Source organism: Prunus persica, chromosome G2 (genome assembly GCF_000346465.2).
Source record: "Prunus persica cultivar Lovell chromosome G2, Prunus_persica_NCBIv2, whole genome shotgun sequence".
In the NCBI taxonomy this organism is placed as follows: Eukaryota; Viridiplantae; Streptophyta; class Magnoliopsida; order Rosales; family Rosaceae; genus Prunus; species Prunus persica.
The window spans coordinates 16202197-16223503 of record NC_034010.1 but is presented as its reverse complement, the minus strand read 5'-3'; the positions used below and the strand labels follow the sequence as shown (position 1 = coordinate 16223503).

Below are 21307 nucleotides of genomic sequence, written 5' to 3'. Positions count from 1 at the left end.
TCAGGGGCAGATAACACATGACTTTTTGTGGGATCTTAGTCATTCTATTCTGAAATGTTTTGAACCTCGACTCATTGCATATAGGGCATGTATCCAATGTTTCATACTCTTTGTAGAATAACATGCAATTATTTTTGCAAGCGTGAATTTTTTCATAACCCAATCCAAGACCATTTAACACCTTTTGCGCTTGTCTATGGTCTTTCGGCAAATAATTTTCCGTCGGAAGTATTCTTTTGAAAAACCCCAAAAAGTAATCAAAATACAGGTTTGACATACGATACTTTATTTTTCCGTGCATTAGCTCCACAATGGCCGTGAGAACGGAAAACCTCTCGCATGCTGGGTATAACTCTTGGTTGGCATTTTTTAATAGTTGTTCATATTGTTCGAACTATGCACTATCCATTGAGGTAGGCACGTCATCTTCCCTTTTCTAATTGATGTTGGTCGATGCAAATGGAAAATCATCATTTATAATATCTATGACTTGTTCATTAGGATCCACAATAGGTTCAACATTGTCCACTCTTGTAGCATTTGAAGACGAAGCATTGCCTAATTGTCCCTCATGAAGGTTCCAAATGCTATATGTCTCAATCATTCTATCCCTTACTAAATGAAATCCAACATTTTCAACTGACTCCCACAACGTGTTGTTACACCTCCTACAAGGAAAATGGATTCTAGTTACGCCCGGGTTGTGTTTACGTGAAAACTCAATAAAATCCTCGATTCCATCCAAGTATTCGTCTGCACATCTCTTCAGGTTCTGTATCCACCTCATGCTTATAATTCCTGGAACCACAATCACAACAACTTCACACAACTCAATAAAATCCTTTATTCGGGAATGCATAGTCTTGTCACGTAATTTACGGCTACATGATATTAGATTTCGATGTGGATGAATTTTGACAGCATCTCGGTACAATTCTTGAGGTGTACCATAGGTATAAAATACCTATGTACCACCCGAAGAACATACAGAGATGACACCAAAATTTTCATAATCGAAACCTAATCATGTAGCCGTACATTACGTGACATGACTACGCATTCCCAAACTGTCTAAATAATGGAAAAATTCAAGAATTAATTGGACCGTAATCATGCTTTACGCATCCATGCACGAAATCCAACTAATCTCGAACGGGAAACTAAGTTTTACTAAAAATAAACAAAAAGTACGAAGTTAATTTCAATTAACTTCGTACATCACAACACAGTGAGCTACGTCATGCACAATTTAACAGCATAATATAAATATAATTTCATAAAAAAAATTATATAAACATAACAAACTAAGTTTAACATAATGTAATTAATTTTATATTTTTAAAATATATAAAATATCTTCTCAATTGTTCTCCACCAATCGCTAATTACAAATATCCCTAAAGAGAACGAAATTAATAGCGTTAATACGAATTTACATTAATACTTTTTAACTAACGACAAAAAATACTTACCCAACGAACGTACTGAATTCTCAGCAGAAGTAGAGGCAGAGGCAGAGCTTTTTTTTTGAAGTCTGCCTCTGCAATGGCAGAATCCAGGTTATATAGAGAAGGATTTTATGCGACGAAGTTATTTTCGTAGCGCAAAGTATTGTTGCACAAAAAAAAATTCGTCGCGCAACAACTCAATTTGGTCGCCCAAGTGTTCCATTTCGTCGCCCAACATACCGTTTTCGTCGCGCAAGCACGTGTTTTCTTCCTAACTTTTGTGCGACGAAACAATGTTTTCGTCCCACAAAATTTCGTCACGCAACTAATCAATCTCGTCGCGCATAGTTGTGCCGACATCAAACTTTACGCAACGACATAATTTTTCGTTGCCCAAGAAATTGGCACCAAATAAAAAAATCCCATGTTTTCTTACGTGACGACAACCTGTGTCGTCGCGCTAAGTATTCTTTTGCGACGACAATTGTCGTCACGCAAGTATTTGGAGCCAACTAAAATATCCAGCGTTTTTCGAGGTAACTTTACGCAGTGATAACATTTACTGTCGCGCTAGGTGTTCTTTCACGACAACACGTGTCGTTGCACAGGCTTTTGGGGCCAAATAAAATAAACCCGCGTTTTCCTTCCTAACTTTGCGCGATGATTTAGTGTTAGATCATGCTAAGGCTTCTTGCTCGACGAAAACATTCATTATGCAAGTTTTGAACTATAAAATTATTATCTGTGATATTTTGTGCTACGAATGACTCGTTTCGTCATGCAAGTATTTATTGTGCGACGAAATTATTATCGTCGTGCAAAATGTCATCGCGCAAATAGTAAAATGTAGTAGTGGATAGCTGTACATTTGGAATTTTTTAAGTATATATTCATAGATCATCGTTGCTTCAAGAAATTAGACAAATCGGAAACCGTTTCGACATCCAATTATGTCTCACAAAATCATTGATCATGGTGTTTCAAGAAAGTACTAAAATTTCAATAGTTTAAAACTAGGTTGGCATTTTAATGGGCACAGACCATGTTTTGGTGGATGCACCCCTGATTGATTAGGATAGTTGTACCTTTGGAATTACTATAGTGCCCTTTATAGGGAGATAGAGGATGTTCTTCTTGTCTTTTACAAGAAGCATGACAGATCCTGGTATTATTCATATTGGGAAGACAATAAGCAAATAATGCATGGGGGTGCTCCAACTTTTAATCATAGGTGATCTTCACCAATCTACATTAGCGCTAGTATAAGTTTGGGATTTAAAGACGATTCCCTTTTTAATTTCTCACCAGTCTCCCGAAATCTCATAGATGACCTAGTACTTGATTGGGTTATGTATAAATCTTTCTCTTATTGCTTTCGATTATTATGTCAATAATATAGGGTTTTGCTTTCAGAAAACAACAGATTAAAGAAAAAAGTGCATGTCGCTTATAAGTGACTTTATCTGTTTGTACAATATATACCTAATAAAACACAACCTTAGCATTGCAAAATCACGATTCCACACAGCTCCCGTACAACCTCAGCGACTACAATGGGGAGCAATATCTAGTTCTACATACCATAATACTTAGCTTCATGCACTATCTGTCTACTGGTTTTCTTCGGTTTCATTGGAAACTTTGCGAGAGAAGAATTTCCTTACACGCTGCAGCTTTTCTCGAACCTGATATTTAAATCTGAATTTCTTCACGGCATACCATTTTTCTTTGAGTGGGAATATTATGAATATGAAAATAGCAAAAGCTGAAGATACCCCAGTAATGAGAAATAAACCACGAAAAGTATGGAAGTTTAGAGTATTGGGATCACTCGTTGTGTTGTCAAACATGAGAATTGTTCTCTTATCAAACCAGACCTTCTCCATCTCCATAAGCTTTCCCTTTTCTCTCATTTGTTCAATTTGCATTGACATATCATGGACCAATTTCGAACCTTTAGGGAAAACCTACGTACACAAAAAAAGATGAACAACGATGTAATCAGCATGCCTACTTCCTGATTTTCTGCTTTTCTCCATATAGTTTTTATTTGCAATGCATATTTGTAATTAAATGGATGGACATAATCATAAAGCTCTTTTCACGTCAATTTTCCATCTAGCCACATTTAACATATTAGATTTTATTTAAGCTTAAGTACATGCACTTAATTGTCAGAATCAGAAATACGAGGATCAAATTGGAAAATCATAAAAAACTACGGAAACTATAAATGTTAATCTTGCTAGTTTCAGAGGAAATACAACTTATTATTAATGCATAACTTAATTTAAGGGAGGTTACTCACAAAGCCAAAACCATTGGTGCTAGATTCGGGTTTAATCATGGAGTAGCCAGTAGGATAGTGTGCAAGGAAGATCTTAATGAATGGAACCTCGTCAACGATAGCAGAGACACCACCATGCTTACTTCCGCTTGATAAAGCGAGAGCATATTCTTCAACCGAATTGTAGGGTTTAAGACCTTTGAAATTCAAGTTCTTTACCACTCCCTGGGTGAATGAACCTGATTGGTAACCTATATAGTCCCCTCTTGAGTTTAATCGTATTTGGTTAACTGTCATAATTGATGTCAGAGTTGCTGTGTAACTGGAAGTCAATATAAGCACAGCAAACACCCATATGATCACTACAAACTTTGCTAAATTGTTTGACAACTTCTGCCCTGCAACACAAAGACAAAATTTCATTTCCAGGTGATTTTAGCAAATCAACTCTAAACTAAATCAAGACTGATCGTCAACTACAGCATCTATATTCGTAATTTGAGTTCGTTCTTTCATCTGAAAGGATATAATTCATAATGCTACTCTTTCTCATATCTGTGTTAATTAATCAGAAAACAGAAGGGATATAATTAAGATGTGCAATGACGAATTAGCAGTAAGCTTGAATAATTGAAAGAAGTAGTGAGATATCGTGCACTTACTATGAGCAAACACAAGGGTTGAGAAGGTGATGGACATATTTTATATTATATATTTAACCTCATTCTTAGTATATTTTGGTTAATATTTTGGAAGAATTTTGATACTTTGAATTATATTTTCAATATAGGACTTTCGACTCTCTCTGGAGCAAAACATAATCAAATTGAGGAATTTTGGAGTAATTCCAGTTGGAGGACGTTCTTGAGTCACTTAGCTTGATCGTATCAAAATTTCAGATCTTTCTTCCAAGCGGTTATTTTCTGGCAATAAAATAAATGAGCAGTGCGCGGTGCTGGAATAGTGACGTGTTGGGCTTTTATTGCGTTTTTGAAGCCCAAGATGACCTCGGATGGGTTCGTGGCCTTCTAGAGAAGTGTTCAGAACATTTTTATCTTTAAAACAAGCTATCTTGGGCCAGATTTGGAGGAGATTTGGGGCCAAAACGTGGCTGGGCAGATTTTAGGCAAATTCTCCTATTCCAATTTGGACTTTATTTCCTAGTATTATTTTACTTTAATTAGTTTCCTTGTGGGGATAGAAAAGCTGTACATTGGCAGCTAGGTTTTAAGGGGTATTTAAGCTCTTTCTCACAAGGAATTGAAGGACGCCCCTTTCACTTTTGAACTTTGCATTGTGGAGAGCAATTGCTAGGGTTTTGGGTTTTCACAACTTTCAGGTGTTTTCGTTCTTTTCTTCTTAATGATATTTTCTTGGATTTCAATTATGAGTATGCGTAACTAAATTTCTTTTGCTAGGGTGAAGCCTTGAACCTTAGCATGAATATGTGATTTTTATTTAATTGCTTATGATGAGTGCATGCGTATTTTGAATTGTTAATCACTGTTTTAAACTATCTAATTGTCTTAATGCCTGATCACCATTAGGATCTTTAGAAAAGTAATTGGATGCAATTTTGGTCGGAAGGTTCCCTGAAATTGATGCTAGCTTCTTGTGATTAATAATTGTAATTTCACTTAAGATGAACACCACGTCTTAAGGGTTGCATGGTTTTTCAAAGGGTTTTCACAAAACTTAATGAGTCTTTCATGTTCAGATTTGATCCGAACGTCCGGACGGGTTGCATGTTGGATATACGTTCTGTGTTGGAGGTTCCAAGTAGAATATACATTAGGAAAACCTAACCTTCAAAGTGGCATGTGCAAATCATAAGTAATTGGTAAAAGTTCATAGGATTGCTAGGTGATGGTGAAACCCTAGTGTTTTTATAAATTGATATTCAAAACTCTTTCTCTCAATCGTATTTGTTTTTGTTTAATATTTGTTTTTTAGAATCCACCAAATTTATAATCATCTTTCTTGACTTTTTATTTTAAGTAGTAATTGGAATTTTTTTTTACATAAATTGCTAATTAGTCCTTGAGGAAAACGACCTTGCATGAGCATCTATACTACAATAGCCTTGTATTCTTGCAAGTATTTTATGTGATTTTTAACACTGTTTGCACAAGTACTAAAAATCCTATCAGAAGGCAAACCATAATATGGTTCCGATTTGCTGCGAAGGTGTGCCTTGGAATTCTGGGTTGACAGGACGCTCAATTACCCACACAATGAAACCGGTTAAGATAAAGAAACCCGCACTTGTGATCCACAGATCTGTCGAAAGAGGTTTCAAGAAAATCCACATGTCTTCATTTTCATTTGATACTAGCATCCCCACACCTAAGTCACTATATGGTATTGTGAAACCAACATTCTGAGATCTCACCGATGTGATCGTGGTATCCCCAACAACAGCATCGAATGTCTAGTTAATATACATTCCCCAATATGCAAAGTGTGTGGCAGGAAAACGAAAAATAAAAAATTAGATAGTTAAATCATTAAAATGTAATATAATGAGATGCAAATATATTTTTGCATTACTACATACAATCACAGATGTATTTATCCAAGACAATATTTATATTCCACCTGATATAAATTTTTAATTTCAAATTAAGCATACCTTGTTAAAAACTTGGTAGACAAGATCATTGTAAGTTACACTAGAAACCTCAAACGGAACGAACTCATAATTTACTTTATAGGGCAATTTGCTAATTGCAGCCTGGAATACGTCTATGCAGAAGCCTGTGAAATATGTTCGATTGGTTTGAATATCATGGTTCATATGCACAAGTTCGTTGAACCCTTTCTTCACTGGAACGCCAACTCTTAGTTTTATTTCAGAACTAGTACTCACTTGCATCTTTGAACCTCTTGGGATGGTTGATGATCCTCCAGGCCATATGATTGTTTCGAGATCGTTGGTGGAAAGTAAATTTCTTCTGTTATTAAGTGGGTAGGAATCTCTTGTGTGTTTTTCTTCACATGGCCAAAATCCAACCCTTCTGTCCCCTTTTCCTATGACATTCACAATCTCAAATGCACTTGAAACTAGCTTCCCATTTGCATATTGAATTTCTTCACCGCTTAAACCCTTAAACCTTGTTTGCAATATCTCTTGAAGAAGCAGAAGTCCATGTTTGGAGGATGTAATATTGTTTAAATTAACTAGGTTCAATCCTGTAGAAGTCGAGGTCCTCTCAACTGCTTCAGCTAGAGCCCAAGTTGCATCATATGCCCAAATTCCATCTGGGGTTACCGCACTTACTTCTATGTTAGGATCCTGCATGTAAAATATCCTCCTCAATCTTGAAGTAAGATTGTGGAGGCGGGTTGATGCTGGAGTATAAGACTTCAAACCGAGCACTCCTTGCGTTGACTCAATTACAGATGGGTCCATGGAAAAATGCAAGAAATTCATGCTAGTTGATGTCATGATCCAAGCATACCCTTCACTCAGTAGGCCTAACTTTTTTGCATTCAAGAAAAGGCGAGGAACAAGAAAATGTGATACATGCACCACAAATACCGTCGTCTTCAACTTTGTGAGGTTGCGGAGCTCTTCAATGATCTGTTCATCTGCTGAGGAGGCAGCAATGCAACTTTTATATACAATAGTCACATTTGCTTCTTCAATGGAGTTGATAAAAAATGGAATGATGTCTCTCCCATAATCTGTGTTCTCATATAGAAGGATGACATCCCTCCATTTGAACATTTCAAGAAGGCCATTGATTGCCGTAACTTGAGAAGTTTCATCTTGTGTAATCTCAACAAAGAAGGGATATTCGCCAGGAGCACCGAAAGGACTAGTACGAAGTCCAGAAAGTGACAATACAGGGACTTTAGCTTCTTCTCCTAACTCTGCCAATAGGTTTGCTTCCATTCTTGTTTGTGCACCAATTATTGCTTCCACTTTGATCTTATCCAAAAGATTTAGAGCTGCATTTGGTTGAAGATCGCAACTAGAGTTTAAGATAAAATTATATAATGATAGTTTGTTATAATTTTTTTTATTATAATCATTATAACAAAGTCTAGAAAGAAAATTAAAAGACTAAAATATTAATATGTGGCTTACCAGCTGATAGAGCATGTAGAGCTTTTCCTTTGGAATCTCTGGTGTGCAGAATTACTCTTGTGCTGTAGTTATTATGCAGATGGTAGAAATCAGACAGGGCTGTTGAAATGCAGCTGAGAATAATCTTTCCTTCCCTTGACCCCATATCAAGAATCACACCAACATGAACCTCTTCCACAACAATATTGGGACTGCCATCAATTTCAGCACACAAGAGACCTACAAGGCTAAACAAGGTCACAAAGGACAGGCAAAGGATGGTTTGCTTCTTCCCTTGAAACTCCATATACACAAGAGACCAACTTAATTTCTGCTTCTCTATTGTTTGGTATAACACCTGATCAGTATCAGCCTGCATATATATAATGCTATATGTTAATTAATTAGCGCTAGATCGCCCGAGAACATTAATTTATATTAGTGAAATAAATTGCTGTCTAAGGAGGAAAACTATCACTATCAAGATACCGTTTACTTCTCTTTAATTAGTGGGAGGGCTGTGGACTGCAAGCTATAAGAAATTTCAGTTATTTGGAACTTCCAGAAAGCAATGTGTATAGGTTGACCAAGACTTTGTGAATGGTGATATAGCTAGAATATGACAGGTGACAAATTCAAAGTGAATATTCTTTCAAGCGTGTTGCATTCGTTATGATAATTTAAGGAACTTGTTATAAAAAATTTATTTTTATGTTTTTTTGGTCAACAAGGAACTTGTTATAATAATATTAATATAAAGCGTGTACGATTACAAGTTTTTAAAAGCCTCGGCCTTGACTTACACCCTGAAGAGTAGCAGCAAATTCACAACAGAATGTTATTACCTTTGGCAGCAAGTAAATTTTCATTTAAGACTTAAGGTCGCCAATCCTCTGATTCAAGGAAGGCTTCATGATTCAAACTCTCTGGAGCATTTTCAGCCTGAGCAGTGCTTGTCTTATGTGAGCGTGAACCAGTATCTCAGTAAATTTCGTTTCTCATAGTCGACACTAACAAAGTGAAGGTTGATTCTCGCCGAGTTGATTTGCAATGCCACGCGTCTCATAAACGTAATCTATTATTAGATTGCCTGAAAAAGAGAGAGCATGTAAGCTAAGGGGCTTTGACCGAACCAATAAGCTCCAAGATTGATAAATTTCTGAAGTACAACAACATTTCAGCATTTCGACATATGTCAATCTGTAAAAGATATTTAAAATCGAGCAAAAGAAAAAGAAAAGTATCATTGCTCATTTCTCTTACATTAATTATGAATGAGAAACTGATGAGATTCATTATTTATCATAAACAGATGCTCAACTTTAGAAATCTATTTGAAATTGACATTATATGAGCAATCAAGATTTGAGTTATCAACAACTTTATAATAAACAAGATCTGATAAATAAAAAATTTGAGTTAAACATTGTCTTGGCAGGGAAACTAGTACAAATAAAAAAGGCTTGAGACAGAGCACTTACTGTGAGCAAACACAATGGTTGAGAAGGAGAACCATAATTCTGTACCGATTTGCTGCGATGGAGAGCCCTGGAATTCTAGGTTGATAGGATGCTCAATTACTCACATGATGAAACCCGTTAGGATAAAGAAACCCAGCACTTGTTATCCAAAGACTGGCTGAAAGAGGTTTCTAGAAAATCCACTTGTTTTCCTTTTGATTTGGTACTAACATCCCCACACCCAAGTCAGTAAATGGTATTGTAAAATCAACTTGTAAAGATCTGGTAGGCGTGATTGTTGTATCTCCAACTGCAGCATCAAAATTCTAGTTTAGTCATGCACACCCGATATGCGATATGGAAAACCAATAGTTAGAAATTGGTATTAACTTTGAGAAGTACTAGTAGACAGATTGGACCATTAATCATATAATATATATTGAGCTTTAAAAAGCTTTGAACTTCTTAGTGGCAGCACATAATAAGTTCAGCTCAAAGCCTTTGCAAGAACGCATACTATTAATATGATCAATTTATTAACTAGTGTATCTATATCGACCAGGTAAGTTTTTGCTAGAATGTGCGGTCCAAGTTCACAATTTGGAAACATAAGCATTCATTTGGCAATGCAAGAGAACATTACTCTGATATTTATATACACGAGCTAACATTTAATCTATTGTATTTCTGAATCAACATACCTTGAGATAGACCTGGTGAATAAGGTCATCATAAGTTGACTTATATATGGAATAAACACATAGGCTACTTTATATGGCAAACCGCTTATTGCAGCTTTGAAAACATCAATACAGAAACCAGTGACAGTTGGTTTCTTGGTTAGAGAGTCATAGTGCACGTCCACAAGATCCTTGAACCCTGAGGTGACTGGAACTCCAACTCTTAGTACTTTTATTTCATCCGATTGTATCTTTGAACCTCTAACAATGGTTTGATTCTCCAGGCCATATGATAGTTTTCAAATCCTTGGTTGAAAGTAAGTTTCTTCCATTATCAGGAGAGTATTTCTCTGCAGAAGTCCGAAATCCAACCCCTCTCTGCCCTTTTCCTATCACGTTTACCATCTCAAAGGCACATGAATTCAATTTCCCATTTATATATTGAGTTTCACCGCTTAAACCTTTAAACCTACTTTCCAATATCTGCCAAAGAAGCATAACTCCATGTTTTGAGGATCGAATATTGTTCAAATCATCCAGTAGGTCCAATTCAATGTTTTCCTGGCTTGTTTGCGAAATCCTTGCCCTCTCTACTGCTTCTGCTAGCACCCAAGTTGCATCTATGCCCAGATTTCTTCTGCAGTTAACTCTCTTATTTCAATATTGGGATCCTCCATGAAAAATTTCCTCCTCAATCTTGTAGTAAGATTTTGGAGGCTGGCTGATGCTGGAATATAAGACTTCAAACCCAACACTCCTTGCATTGATGACTCAATCACAGACAAGTCCTTGGAATGCAAGAAATTGATGTTACTTGATGTCAGAATCCATGCATATATATACCCTTCACTCATCATTCCTACCTTTTTCGCATTTAGAAAAAGGCGAGGGCATAAGCTAATGGGACGTATGCACCAAAAGTACTGTAGTCTTCAATGTTACTTTTATATGCAATATTCACATTTGCTTCTTGAAAGGAATTAATTAAAGATGGAAAGATGTCTCTCCCATAATCTATGTAGTTTTTTCATATAGAAGGATAACATCCCTCCATTTGAAAGTTTCAATAAGGGCACTGATGGCCTTAACTTGATGAAAAGTTTCTTCCTGTGTATCTCCATAAAGAAAGGGTATTTTCCAAGAGGAAGAGGAGGACTAGATTCAGAAAGAGACATTACAGGGACTTTCGCTTCTTCTCCTAATTCTGCCAAGGATAGAGATTAATAAGTATTATTATTATTTTATTCCAAAAGTTATGAGGATTCATATATCATCCAAGAGTCAGATTTAATTATAGAAATCCATTATCAGAGTCACATTTAAATTAAAAACTGTTGTTTTGATTTCCTTCTTTGCAGCTATATATTCCCAGGGAGGAGCCAAATGTGAAGTGAGTAATAATTGTTTGAAGGGCCATTATATATATTAATATTCCTTTTTCTTTTTAAAAAAAAAATTTCTTATGCATATAGGTTGGGTAATTTCGCATATGGACTGGTGCACTTGATAAAAGGTCATGGAATATGGCAGGTTCTTCCTCTGAGAGGGAACCTCGTATCGACTGGTGCACTTGATTCTCAAGGCAGCAATTTAATGAACTTTGGGTAATTTCGCATTTTTCCCTTGTATGAACTTTGGGTAATTTCGTATTTTTCCCTTTATTTTTTATATATCCACAACTATATGATTTCAAATTTATGTTCTCCCTAAATCAAAAAGCTATCTTATGGCTTGATGAGACCATTTGGATGTAGTTCTTTACCAACTGGTATTCCATAGGAAGCAACAGGCATATAAAGCCCTTTTTGGTCTTGTCTATTCTCTTGATCACCAAGGATTAAAGGATTAAATTGTATCCGTGATTTTTACATTATTTTCCTACCAAGGATTATTGTGCCATTCACAGCCGTGTGGATAATAATCAATGCAAAAATTGACATATTTCATTCTTTTTCACACATACAACCAAATTGGAAAGCACATATAAGGATAACTAAGGGTTCAATTCAGATCCTCTTAGACTCTAATACCTCGATAATTTGTTGGAGCTAGCAGAAATCGAGTTACCATCCATACTCAAATAAGTTCATTATCCCGGATTTGTACCTCACCTCTTGATGAGTGCAATACAGAGAGGCGGGATATAATTTCTCCATTACGTCTTTATAAGGAAGGAGTGTAGAATGACTTTTTTAGAGTGCCAATAACAACTCCCTAAAAAAAATAGAACACATACCCAAATGTGCATTAAGCAAACTGCATGTTACTCCCACTACAACTTTAGCATTATGACACTACACATGCAGTGTTATACTAGAATCCTCCAAAGGAAGGAGCGAAATCAATTTATATAATTAGTAAAGGACATCATGTACAATAGACTAACTTATTCAGTTCCCACTGGATGCTAAATTGGACAGGAATACATCCTTAAACGCTGCAGTTGTCGTCCAATCAATTGCAGTTGCTTTCTAATCAGATTTCTAAATGTTGTGGAGAAAATTAAGAACAAGAAAAGAGCAAAAGCTGAAGAAATCCCAGTAACGAGGAACAAACCGCGAAAGCTGTAGAGGTCAAGAGTACTGGGATCTGTCGTAGTAGCTTCCTCAGACATAAGAGTTGTTTTTCTAAGAGACCAGGTCTTTTCCATCTCTATAAGCTTTCCTTCTTCTCTCATATGTTCTATTTGCCTTGACACGTCGTGAACCAATTTCGAACCTTTAGGGAAAACCTGAATATGAAAGACGTATAAATATCAAATTAATATATAAGCTTACAAAAGTATAACTTTTTTTCTTGTTTCCTTTTATTTATTAAAATTGATAGTTATTCAAGACTCCTAGGACATCGGTCTATCTTTTAGGTTTATGAACAAACACAGTGTTTGCCTTTCCTATACATAAACTAATTATGATGATATATGATTTCAATTTATATCACTTTTAGCAGGAACCATCTTAAGCTTAAACCCTATAATTTTACGGTTCGGATCATTAAACCTCATTGCGGAGTGACGTGTTTCTTATTGTAACTTTAACCAAAACAAAGATACAAAGGGTCCCCCTATAAGCTCCCTCTATGTTCCAGAATGCATGCAACTTTTAGTGGAGAGATTACTCACAAAGGCAAAACCATTGGTGGTAGATCTGGTTTTAATCATGGAGTAGTCTGCAGAATACTTTGCAAGGAAGATGTTGATGTATGGAACCTCATCGATTATAGCCGAAACGCCACCATGCTTGCTTCCTTTTGATAAAGCATTGGCATATTCTTCAACTGAACGGTATGGCTTAATCCCTTTGAAATTCAAGTTCATTATCACTCCTAAGGAACCTGACTGGTAACCTATATAGCTCCCTACTGAGTTCAACTGTATTTGTTTAACTGTCATCATTGATGCTAAAGTTGCAGTGTAACTGGAAGTCAATATAAGCACAACAAAAACCCATATGATCACTACAAACTTGGCCAAGTTGTTTAACAACTTCTCCCCTGCAACAAAAAACAAAGAGATCTTAAAAAATATTGAGTTGATAACAATTGCTTTAGCAGGAAAATCTGTACAATAGTGATTGGAAGAAGTGAGATAAGAGTACTTACTATGAGCAAAAACAAGGGTTGAGAAGGAGAACCAGAATATCGTTCCGATTTGTTGCCATCGTGTGCCTTGGAATTCTTCGTTGACAGGACGCTCAATTAACCATACGACAAAACCCGTTAGGATGAAGAAACCTGCACTTGTTATCCAAAGACCAGTTGAGAGAGGTTTCAAGAAAATCCACATGTTGTCCTTCTCATTTGGTACTAGCATGCCCACACCTAAGTCAGTGTATGGTATTGTGAAATCAACATATTGAGACCTGTTCGATGTGATCGTCGTATCTCCCACAACAGCATCATAATTCTAGTGTGTCGTGCCCCCAGTAGGTGACAAAGAAACCCAGGAACTAATTAAAAATCTGTATAATAGACTGAGAAGTAATAGAGAAAACAAAAAATTCTTTACTGTTATCTAATCAACCATACCTTGAGATAGACTTGGTAAACAAGATCATTGTAAGCCCCAGCCATAACTCCATTTGCATTCTCAAATGGAAAAAATTCATAATGTACTTTATACGGCAGAGCTTTAATTGCAGTTTCGAATACATCTATAGAGATGCCAGTGACATATGTTCTATTTGTTTGAAGATCATGCTCCACACCCACAAGTTCCTTGAACCCTACTTTTACTGGAACACCAATTCTGAGTTTTATTTCACTACTCAATTGCCTCTTGGATCTTCCAGGCCAATTGATTGTTTCCAAATTGTCGGTGAAGAGTAAATTTCTCCTATTACTAAGCGGCATGCATGACTCTTTTGTGGTTTTTTCTTCTTTGCAAGGCCAAAATCCAACAGTTCTCTCCTCTTTCCCTACCACATTTACAATCTCAAATCCACCTGAAGTTAGTTTCCCATCTGGATATTGAACTTCACCACTTAAACCTTTAAATCCCGTTTGTAATATTTCTCTAAGCAACACAACTCCATGTTTGGAGAATGATTTAGTATAATTTTTACTCCTTGTCCTTTCAACTGCTTCTGCTAGAACCCAAGTTGCATCGTATGCCCAAATTCCATAAGGACTTAACTCGGTTACCTCCATATTGGGATACTCAATGTAAAATTTCCTCCTCAATCTTGAAGTAAGATTTTGGAGGCCGGTTGATGCCGGAATATGAGACTTCAAACCCAACACTCCTTCCATTGACTCAATCACATTAGAATCCATGGAATGCAAGAAATTCATGCTACTTGATGTCATAAACCAAACGTACCCGTCACTCATCATTCCTAACTTTTTTGCATTTAAGAAAAGACGAGGCACAAGTAAATGTGAAATATGGACGAGAAATACCTTAGTCTTCAATTCCATTAACTTATGGAGTTCTTCAATGATTTGTTCATTTGTTGAGGATGCAGCAATGGAACTTGTATGTACAATACACACATTTGTCTCTTGGAAGGAATTGACCACAGCTGGAATGATGTTTTTCCCATAATCTGTGTTCTCATCATATACAAGAGTAACATCCTTCCATTTGAAAATATCAAAAATGGCGCTGATTGCCATAGCTAGAGAAGTTTGATCCGGTATGATCCCAATACGGAAGGGGTATTTATTGTCGTTGAGAGGAGGAGGACTAGGTTCAGAGAGAGACATCACAGGGACTTTAGCTGCTTCTCCCAAATCTGCCAAAAGGTGTGCTTCCATGCTTGTTTGTGCACCAATTAATGCTTCCACTTTGATGTCATTCAAAAGATTAAGAGCTGTATTGGGTAACAAGTAAACCACAACTTTAATAGATATGAATCACAATCGCTTTTCCATATACATTCTGATCTATTAAAACTTTAGATACATTAGTCATATATGATTAAGAATAATCCCAGAGGCACCAACTCTTGTTCAATTAACACTATGATCAGGCCTCTAAAAGGTGGTAAAGAAGAAAATTTTGGTGCAAGTTTGTAAATCAAGTAGCCAAGAGCATATACCTCTCTACATTTAAGGCAAACTTAGTGTAACAATATAATCGGCATTGCCTTATTTCTTGAAATAAATAAAGTTTGGAATGGGCGTACATATATATAAATAAATAAGATACTTCCACATAAGCTGGCACACAAAAGTTCAGGAAAAATTTGATGACTAAAATTTATCAGACTATCGCTTTCCATGGAATTCAAATCTACCAAAAAAAAAAACGTACTATATTGAATTAATTTGAACCACCAGAGTTGTTAAAGAATAAATACTTGAACCAAAAAGTCCTACAGAAACAAGCCAATGTAACCAAAAATAAATAATAAATAAAATCCAATTAAGAAAGCAAATTAGATATATATATATATATATATATGAAACTTGTTATATAAAGAATGGCTCACCAGCTGATAGAGCATGTAGAGGTTCTCCTTTGGAATCCCTGCTGTGGAGAACTACTCTTGTGCTGTAGTTTTTGTGCAGCTGGTAGAAGTCAGAGACAGCGGCCGAAATGCAGCTCAGAACAATCCTTCCCTCCCTTGATTTCATATCAAGAATCACTCCCACATGAATCTCTTCCACAACAAGAGGACTATCATAACGCATTTTTTCAATTTCAGCAGACAAACAACTGATAAGAACACAGAAGGTAAAAAGTGAGAGGACGGCATATTTCTTCCCTGGATCAAAAAAATCCATATGTATATGACCAGCTTAATATAATGTGCTTCTCCTTGGTTGGTTGGCAATGTCACCTCTGCATCGCCTTGCTTAATAAATATATGTGCCTCAGAATACCCACGACGTAACTAAAGAAATGCAAGGAAGCAAGGTCAGAAGGTTGACCAAGCAAGTTTATGTAAATATAATATGATAAGGAGACCAAGTCATGACAGACTTTGCAAGCATTTTCAGCTGGCATCCATGCAAATGCAATGATTGATATCGAAAGTGAAATTTATAGTCAGCCCAAAAGTGAAATTTTGCAAGTACGTACGTAGGGAAAACAGTAGAGTGAGCCTCCAAATTACCATATTCATCTCTGACCGAAACTATATTACCATATTTGTGAAGTCGAAGTTGTATAACTTGCGTTATTGTATTGAAACGCGTTTTGAAGCCAAATTTTGAATTATTGTTGTTTCCTTGGTAAAGTAGGACTACGGTTAAGTGTAGCCTGAACTACTTGTCAGCTTGTAATTAGTAGGTTATTTTGAGTGTTAGACACCTTTGGTTATAGCAATCAAAAGAGACGAGCAAGAATTCTATAGTGAGGGCGTTATATATGGCCTTTAGGTGGTGTCCTATTTCTTAATCGTTGGATCAAATTGATTAGTTTAATCTAACGGTTAAGAGATAGAACATCACCTAAGAGCCATATATAAGGCCCTCACTATAGAATAACTCAAGAGACGAGAGAGATTGATGAGCGGGCCCAGCCCACAGGTTATGCTGGTTGGGTGATGGCACAAGGCCCCCCAAAATTAGGGGCCTCCTAAAATTTTTGAAAAGAAAAAAACACAAAAGAGAGACCCTTAACTTATCCAGACTTCGTTCTTTAAAAAGAAAACGGGCCTTTGGATAAAAGAAAACAAAAAAATGAGCCTCTTTGTTTTCAATTGCTTAACCCAATCTGTGAATTGATTTTTTTTTAATTGCCTTTTGTTTTTAACGTGTTTTGCTTTTCTAAAGATCTCTTCCTTATCGCATAAAAATTACAAATTAAAGATAATAAAAAAGTGTTCTTCGTTAGTCTTTCGAACTTCCCTTTGCAATTCGACCAAGGATGGTGTGATTTTGCTAAGTGTTCACTCATTTTGATTTTAATCCTGTGATGGTAGGGTAAAGTTCCCTATTGGCTTGACAACCATTAGTGATCAACAAGTCAACTTTCTTTTGTGCATGAGAGTGCCACTGCTAGCAGTTTGAAACCCTAGCAAACTTCTAAAAAATAGATAACTTGCGCCCTAAGTTACTGATTCTTAAACAAGCAATTGTGAATTTGGGTGAGGAATATCTCCGAAGTAAGTTCTTTCTTGCCTCAGACTAGTGAGGACTTCAAAAAATTTCATAGTACAAAATTGGTAGTTTTGGCCAGAATATATTTTTTTTTTAAAAAAGAAGAGAAACTGTTTAGGTAAAACTGCCTATTACAGGACTCAAAAAGCGAAATGTCAACTCCGAAAAAGACAACAGAATGTTGGACTTCAATTTCTGCCTGGGTATCTACTTCTGAACTGGGCTGGATTGGATGTGTCTACGCTGAATTGGATTGTCATCACCTTCAACTGATGAGTTTCAGCTGGAAATTGATACCAACGTTTGAGTTTGGCAGAGTTTTAATTTATTTCGAGCCATGAAAGGCTTGTTGAACAGGCAGAATTGATGCCTCTTTAGTCTGAATAAGGACAGAAGTGGCTGGATTGATGGTCACTGAGCTGGAGCAGCGCTATGGTGCTTGTTCTGCTTGACCGAGGCTTTTTGTAAATTTGTTGAGGTTTTCATATTTGTAAAAACCTGGACTCTACTTGACTTGGCTTTGTGTTGAACCAAATTTATAACGAGAAAAATCTCGCTTTGTAAAACTGTTTCCCTAAACTGAGCTAAAACCAGAGATTTGAATTCTAGCTAATTTGTTTCTTGTGGATCAAAGAGCTTTGGTTGCTTTAGGGTCTAAAAGCTTTTGAGATCAGTTGATCTTTTTGAGTTTGTCAGTTGTGACTTTGAGAGTTTTTGTCTTGATTGATTTTTTTGGCTGTGTTTTGATCTGTTCACCTCCTCTCATATTTATAGGAAATGCTGGAGTGAGGTTCTTAATTTTTAATAATGGGCAGCAGATCTTTAAAAGATCTTTCTTTTTAAATGCCACAAAAAGGGAAGTTAGTATTTTGGCAGAGAAGAACCATCAACAATTAGCTTTCATGGAGGTCTTTTCCTTGCTTTTTCTGAAAGAAAAAACCAACTCTCTTTGTTCCCTGTTTGTTCTTTGTAAAAAAGAACACAGTCTGTGATGATAGTCAGTTTGCTTTTTCTAGTGAACAACCTCCTTGCTCCTTACTTATCTCTTGAAAACGTAGTCTACTTATCTCTTGGAAAGGCCAACTGCTTTGGTGCAGAGTTTCTCTGTATATAAAAAAGGGATTTGATCTTCTTTCTTTGGCTACAAAAATGGAGAAGTCCTCCTGTAAGACCTACCTTCATTAACCCCCTATCAACTCCTCTGTGATAGTTGAAAATTTTGACTTTTTCAAAGTTAGAAAGTCACGTGGGAGTTCTTTTGAGAAAAAGTTCTGCTAAGCTGCCCTTTTAAGGGTAAAGATCAAATGGTGTGAATTTTTCAGAAGCTGGGCTTTTATCCAAAGCTGTGTGTGTTAGTTTTTTAATTGCCAATAAAGATATTTTTTTTCTTTTCAAATCATGGCTATATTTGTAATTTGTTCAAAAAGGTCTGGGGTTGTTCAGCATCTTGGTTTTTTGACTTCCAATTCCTTTAGATAACAAGCCCAAATATTTTGTTTATGGGCCTCTCGACAAAAATGGGCATGCGTGCAGAATTTTGGCCCAAACACTAAGTTAGATATTGTATACAAAACTTGGAATTTAAATGCACGATTGCAAGAGCCTAGAAAAAAAAGGTGAATCCCTATTTATGGCTTATAAGTTTTTTTTTTATTTTTTATTTTTTATTTTTTACTTGTATACATAGGGGCATCAACATCTCTCTTTGCATGGGACCTCCAAAATCAAAAGGCTAGCCTTGTCGCACACACACACACACAAAGAAAAGATAGATAGAAGAGAGAGGCTATAGAGATGGAGGAGGGAGGAGGGAGAAGAGAGTCACTGTTTCATGTTTGTTTGGTGTCTAGGACTGCATTAGATTTGATAACTAACTTGATTTATGGTGTGTTTACTAATCAGGAATTGATTTCCGTGTATGGAGGATTCCTATGTTTACTTCACATCAAGAAATTAAAAGTAAGTAGGACCTACACAAAATTATAATTGAATTCCTATTTTGGAGGAATTCAATTCTTGGGTGGGATGTGGTATTTTAATTCCTAGAGAAATAACCCATTAGTAATTCTTTTTTTTTACCCATTATATCCTCACACAATTTTAAAAATTCCAACTTTGCCATCTACTTTAACCCAACAACGAGGACATTTTAGTAATTAGCACTACTCCTACCCCAATTCCATATGATTTAGTAAACGACTTAATAGGAATCTATAATCCAACTCTCCTCAACCCATATGGTTTAGTAAACAACTTCAATAGGAATCCAAAATCTTATTTTCCTCAATCAAACTCCTCATCAATTCAATTCCTTCTACGATGTGTTTACTAATCAGGAGTTGGAATTCTCATCAGAAATTGAATTCCACTTGTAGATGATTCATGCGTTTACTTCACATCAAGGAATTGAAAAGTAAATGGGGCCCACACAAAATTAGGAATTAAATTCCTGATTTTGAAGGAATTCAATTCTTGGGTAGGATGTTGTATTCTAATTCCTAGAGAACTAACCTATTAGGAATTCATTTTTTTTACCAATTATATTCTCACTTAATTTTCAAAATTTCTGACAGGACCAGCTCCGGAATTCCCCGGAGACCGAAGCGGACCCCATCTTTATTCCGACATCATCCCGATGTCGGGCCCATTTATTAAGAAATCGAGATTTTCTACCAAAATTTTGGCAGAGTCTCCCCTGTAATTTAAGCAATCCCAACAAAAATTACTCAACCTGCAACATACATAAAATAAAAATAATCCCAACCAGCTGCATGCTTTCACAAATCTACAAGTTATACTAGAGTGGCCTCCGGCCTCACAAGTAAAATCTACCATGGGCAATACAGAGCATCTACTGAATTTAGATTACAAGAACAGTTGAGTAGAAGAAATTACTCAGTTCCTAACTAGAAAGATGCACAGTTTGAGCTTCGTACACCACTTGCACGCTTCCTGGAGCGACTACTGGCTGGGGGGCGCAAAACAGAAAACATGTGAGTGGACAAAAACCAGATTTGCAGTTAAAAACAATATAGTAACCCCACCATGTAAAAATAATGCTCAAGTCATGCAGGTTCACAATCCAATAATTAATTACTCAAAATATGATTCATTAAAACTCCTCTAAAAACACCAGTTATCTCCTTCAAAAAAATAATCTCATTCTCTCAATCTTACAACTCCTGTCAAACTACTAAACAAACTATAATTCCTTACACACTCAACTATACGTATACATATAAATATACATATATATATAAATATAACTATCAAAAGTTATACGATATACTTATCACACCACCTAGGTACCGGAGAAACAATCCAACTGGGGGATCGTTTGACTAGTCCACAGGATTTTCAGGTGTTATCCTGCGTCTAGGGATAAGCGGTCCAACCGGGGGACGAAACTCCAAAGCTCCCACACCGGAACATCCAACGCCATGTGTAGCTCCCAAACTATGTCCTACGCGCACAGACTGGATCATCACACACCGGAACATCCAACGCCATGGTGATGACCTTAAACTCTATACAAAGTCTTTCCATACGCCGGAACATCCAACGCCGCATATGGAAAGTGTCTCACACACCAGAACATCCAACGCCTCGAGTGAGACTGGTAACTGGGGAAGGTACTTACATAGTGTAATCAGACCACTTCTCTCAAAAATCAAATTCTTCCACAACACCCTCCAACAACCCAAGTATCTCGTCTATAGAGAATATATAAATCTACTTCCCCACAACCCATAAAAAAATGCACTCTCCAAAACCCACAATGCCAAACTCACAATATATTGCCAAGTGCTATA

General features: G+C 36.4%; 2 protein-coding genes and 1 pseudogene across 2 annotated transcripts; all 3 read right to left on the bottom strand.

Moving 5' to 3' along the window:
- LOC18786302 (glutamate receptor 1.3) lies at nucleotides 2941-8135 on the bottom strand. Its single transcript, XM_020557953.1, has 6 exons — nucleotides 7829-8135; nucleotides 6368-7689; nucleotides 5893-6166; nucleotides 4398-4427; nucleotides 3757-4133; nucleotides 2941-3415 (listed from the first exon to the last, which is right to left on the bottom strand). Exons 1-6 carry the CDS (start codon nucleotides 8112-8114, stop codon nucleotides 3059-3061), a joined length of 2646 nt encoding a protein of 881 aa, XP_020413542.1. The 5' UTR covers nucleotides 8115-8135; the 3' UTR covers nucleotides 2941-3058.
- LOC109947374 lies at nucleotides 9251-11740 on the bottom strand (annotated as a pseudogene).
- LOC18787112 (glutamate receptor 1.3) lies at nucleotides 12256-16217 on the bottom strand. The gene is made up of 5 exons (XM_007219691.2): nucleotides 15881-16217; nucleotides 13974-15259; nucleotides 13548-13851; nucleotides 13069-13439; nucleotides 12256-12678 (listed from the first exon to the last, which is right to left on the bottom strand). Exons 1-5 carry the CDS (start codon nucleotides 16173-16175, stop codon nucleotides 12355-12357), a joined length of 2580 nt encoding a protein of 859 aa, XP_007219753.2. The 5' UTR covers nucleotides 16176-16217; the 3' UTR covers nucleotides 12256-12354.

Bases quoted from the DNA above. Each gene is read 5' to 3' on its own strand.
- LOC18786302 (XM_020557953.1), bottom strand. From the start codon at position 8,114: ATGGAGTTTCAAGGGAAGAAGCAAACCATCCTTTGCCTGTCCTTTGTG. The intron at 7,690-7,828 runs GTAAGCCACATA...AACCAAATGCAG, and splicing joins TCTACATGCTCTATCAGCTG to CTCTAAATCTTTTGGATAAG. The intron at 3,416-3,756 runs GTGAGTAACCTC...TTGTGTACGTAG, and splicing joins GCACCAATGGTTTTGGCTTT to GTTTTCCCTAAAGGTTCGAA.
- LOC18787112 (XM_007219691.2), bottom strand. From the start codon at position 16,175: ATGGATTTTTTTGATCCAGGGAAGAAATATGCCGTCCTCTCACTTTTT. The intron at 15,260-15,880 runs GTGAGCCATTCT...TACCCAATACAG, and splicing joins TCTACATGCTCTATCAGCTG to CTCTTAATCTTTTGAATGAC. The intron at 13,440-13,547 runs GTAAGTACTCTT...TTTTTGTTGCAG, and splicing joins AACCCTTGTTTTTGCTCATA to GGGAGAAGTTGTTAAACAAC.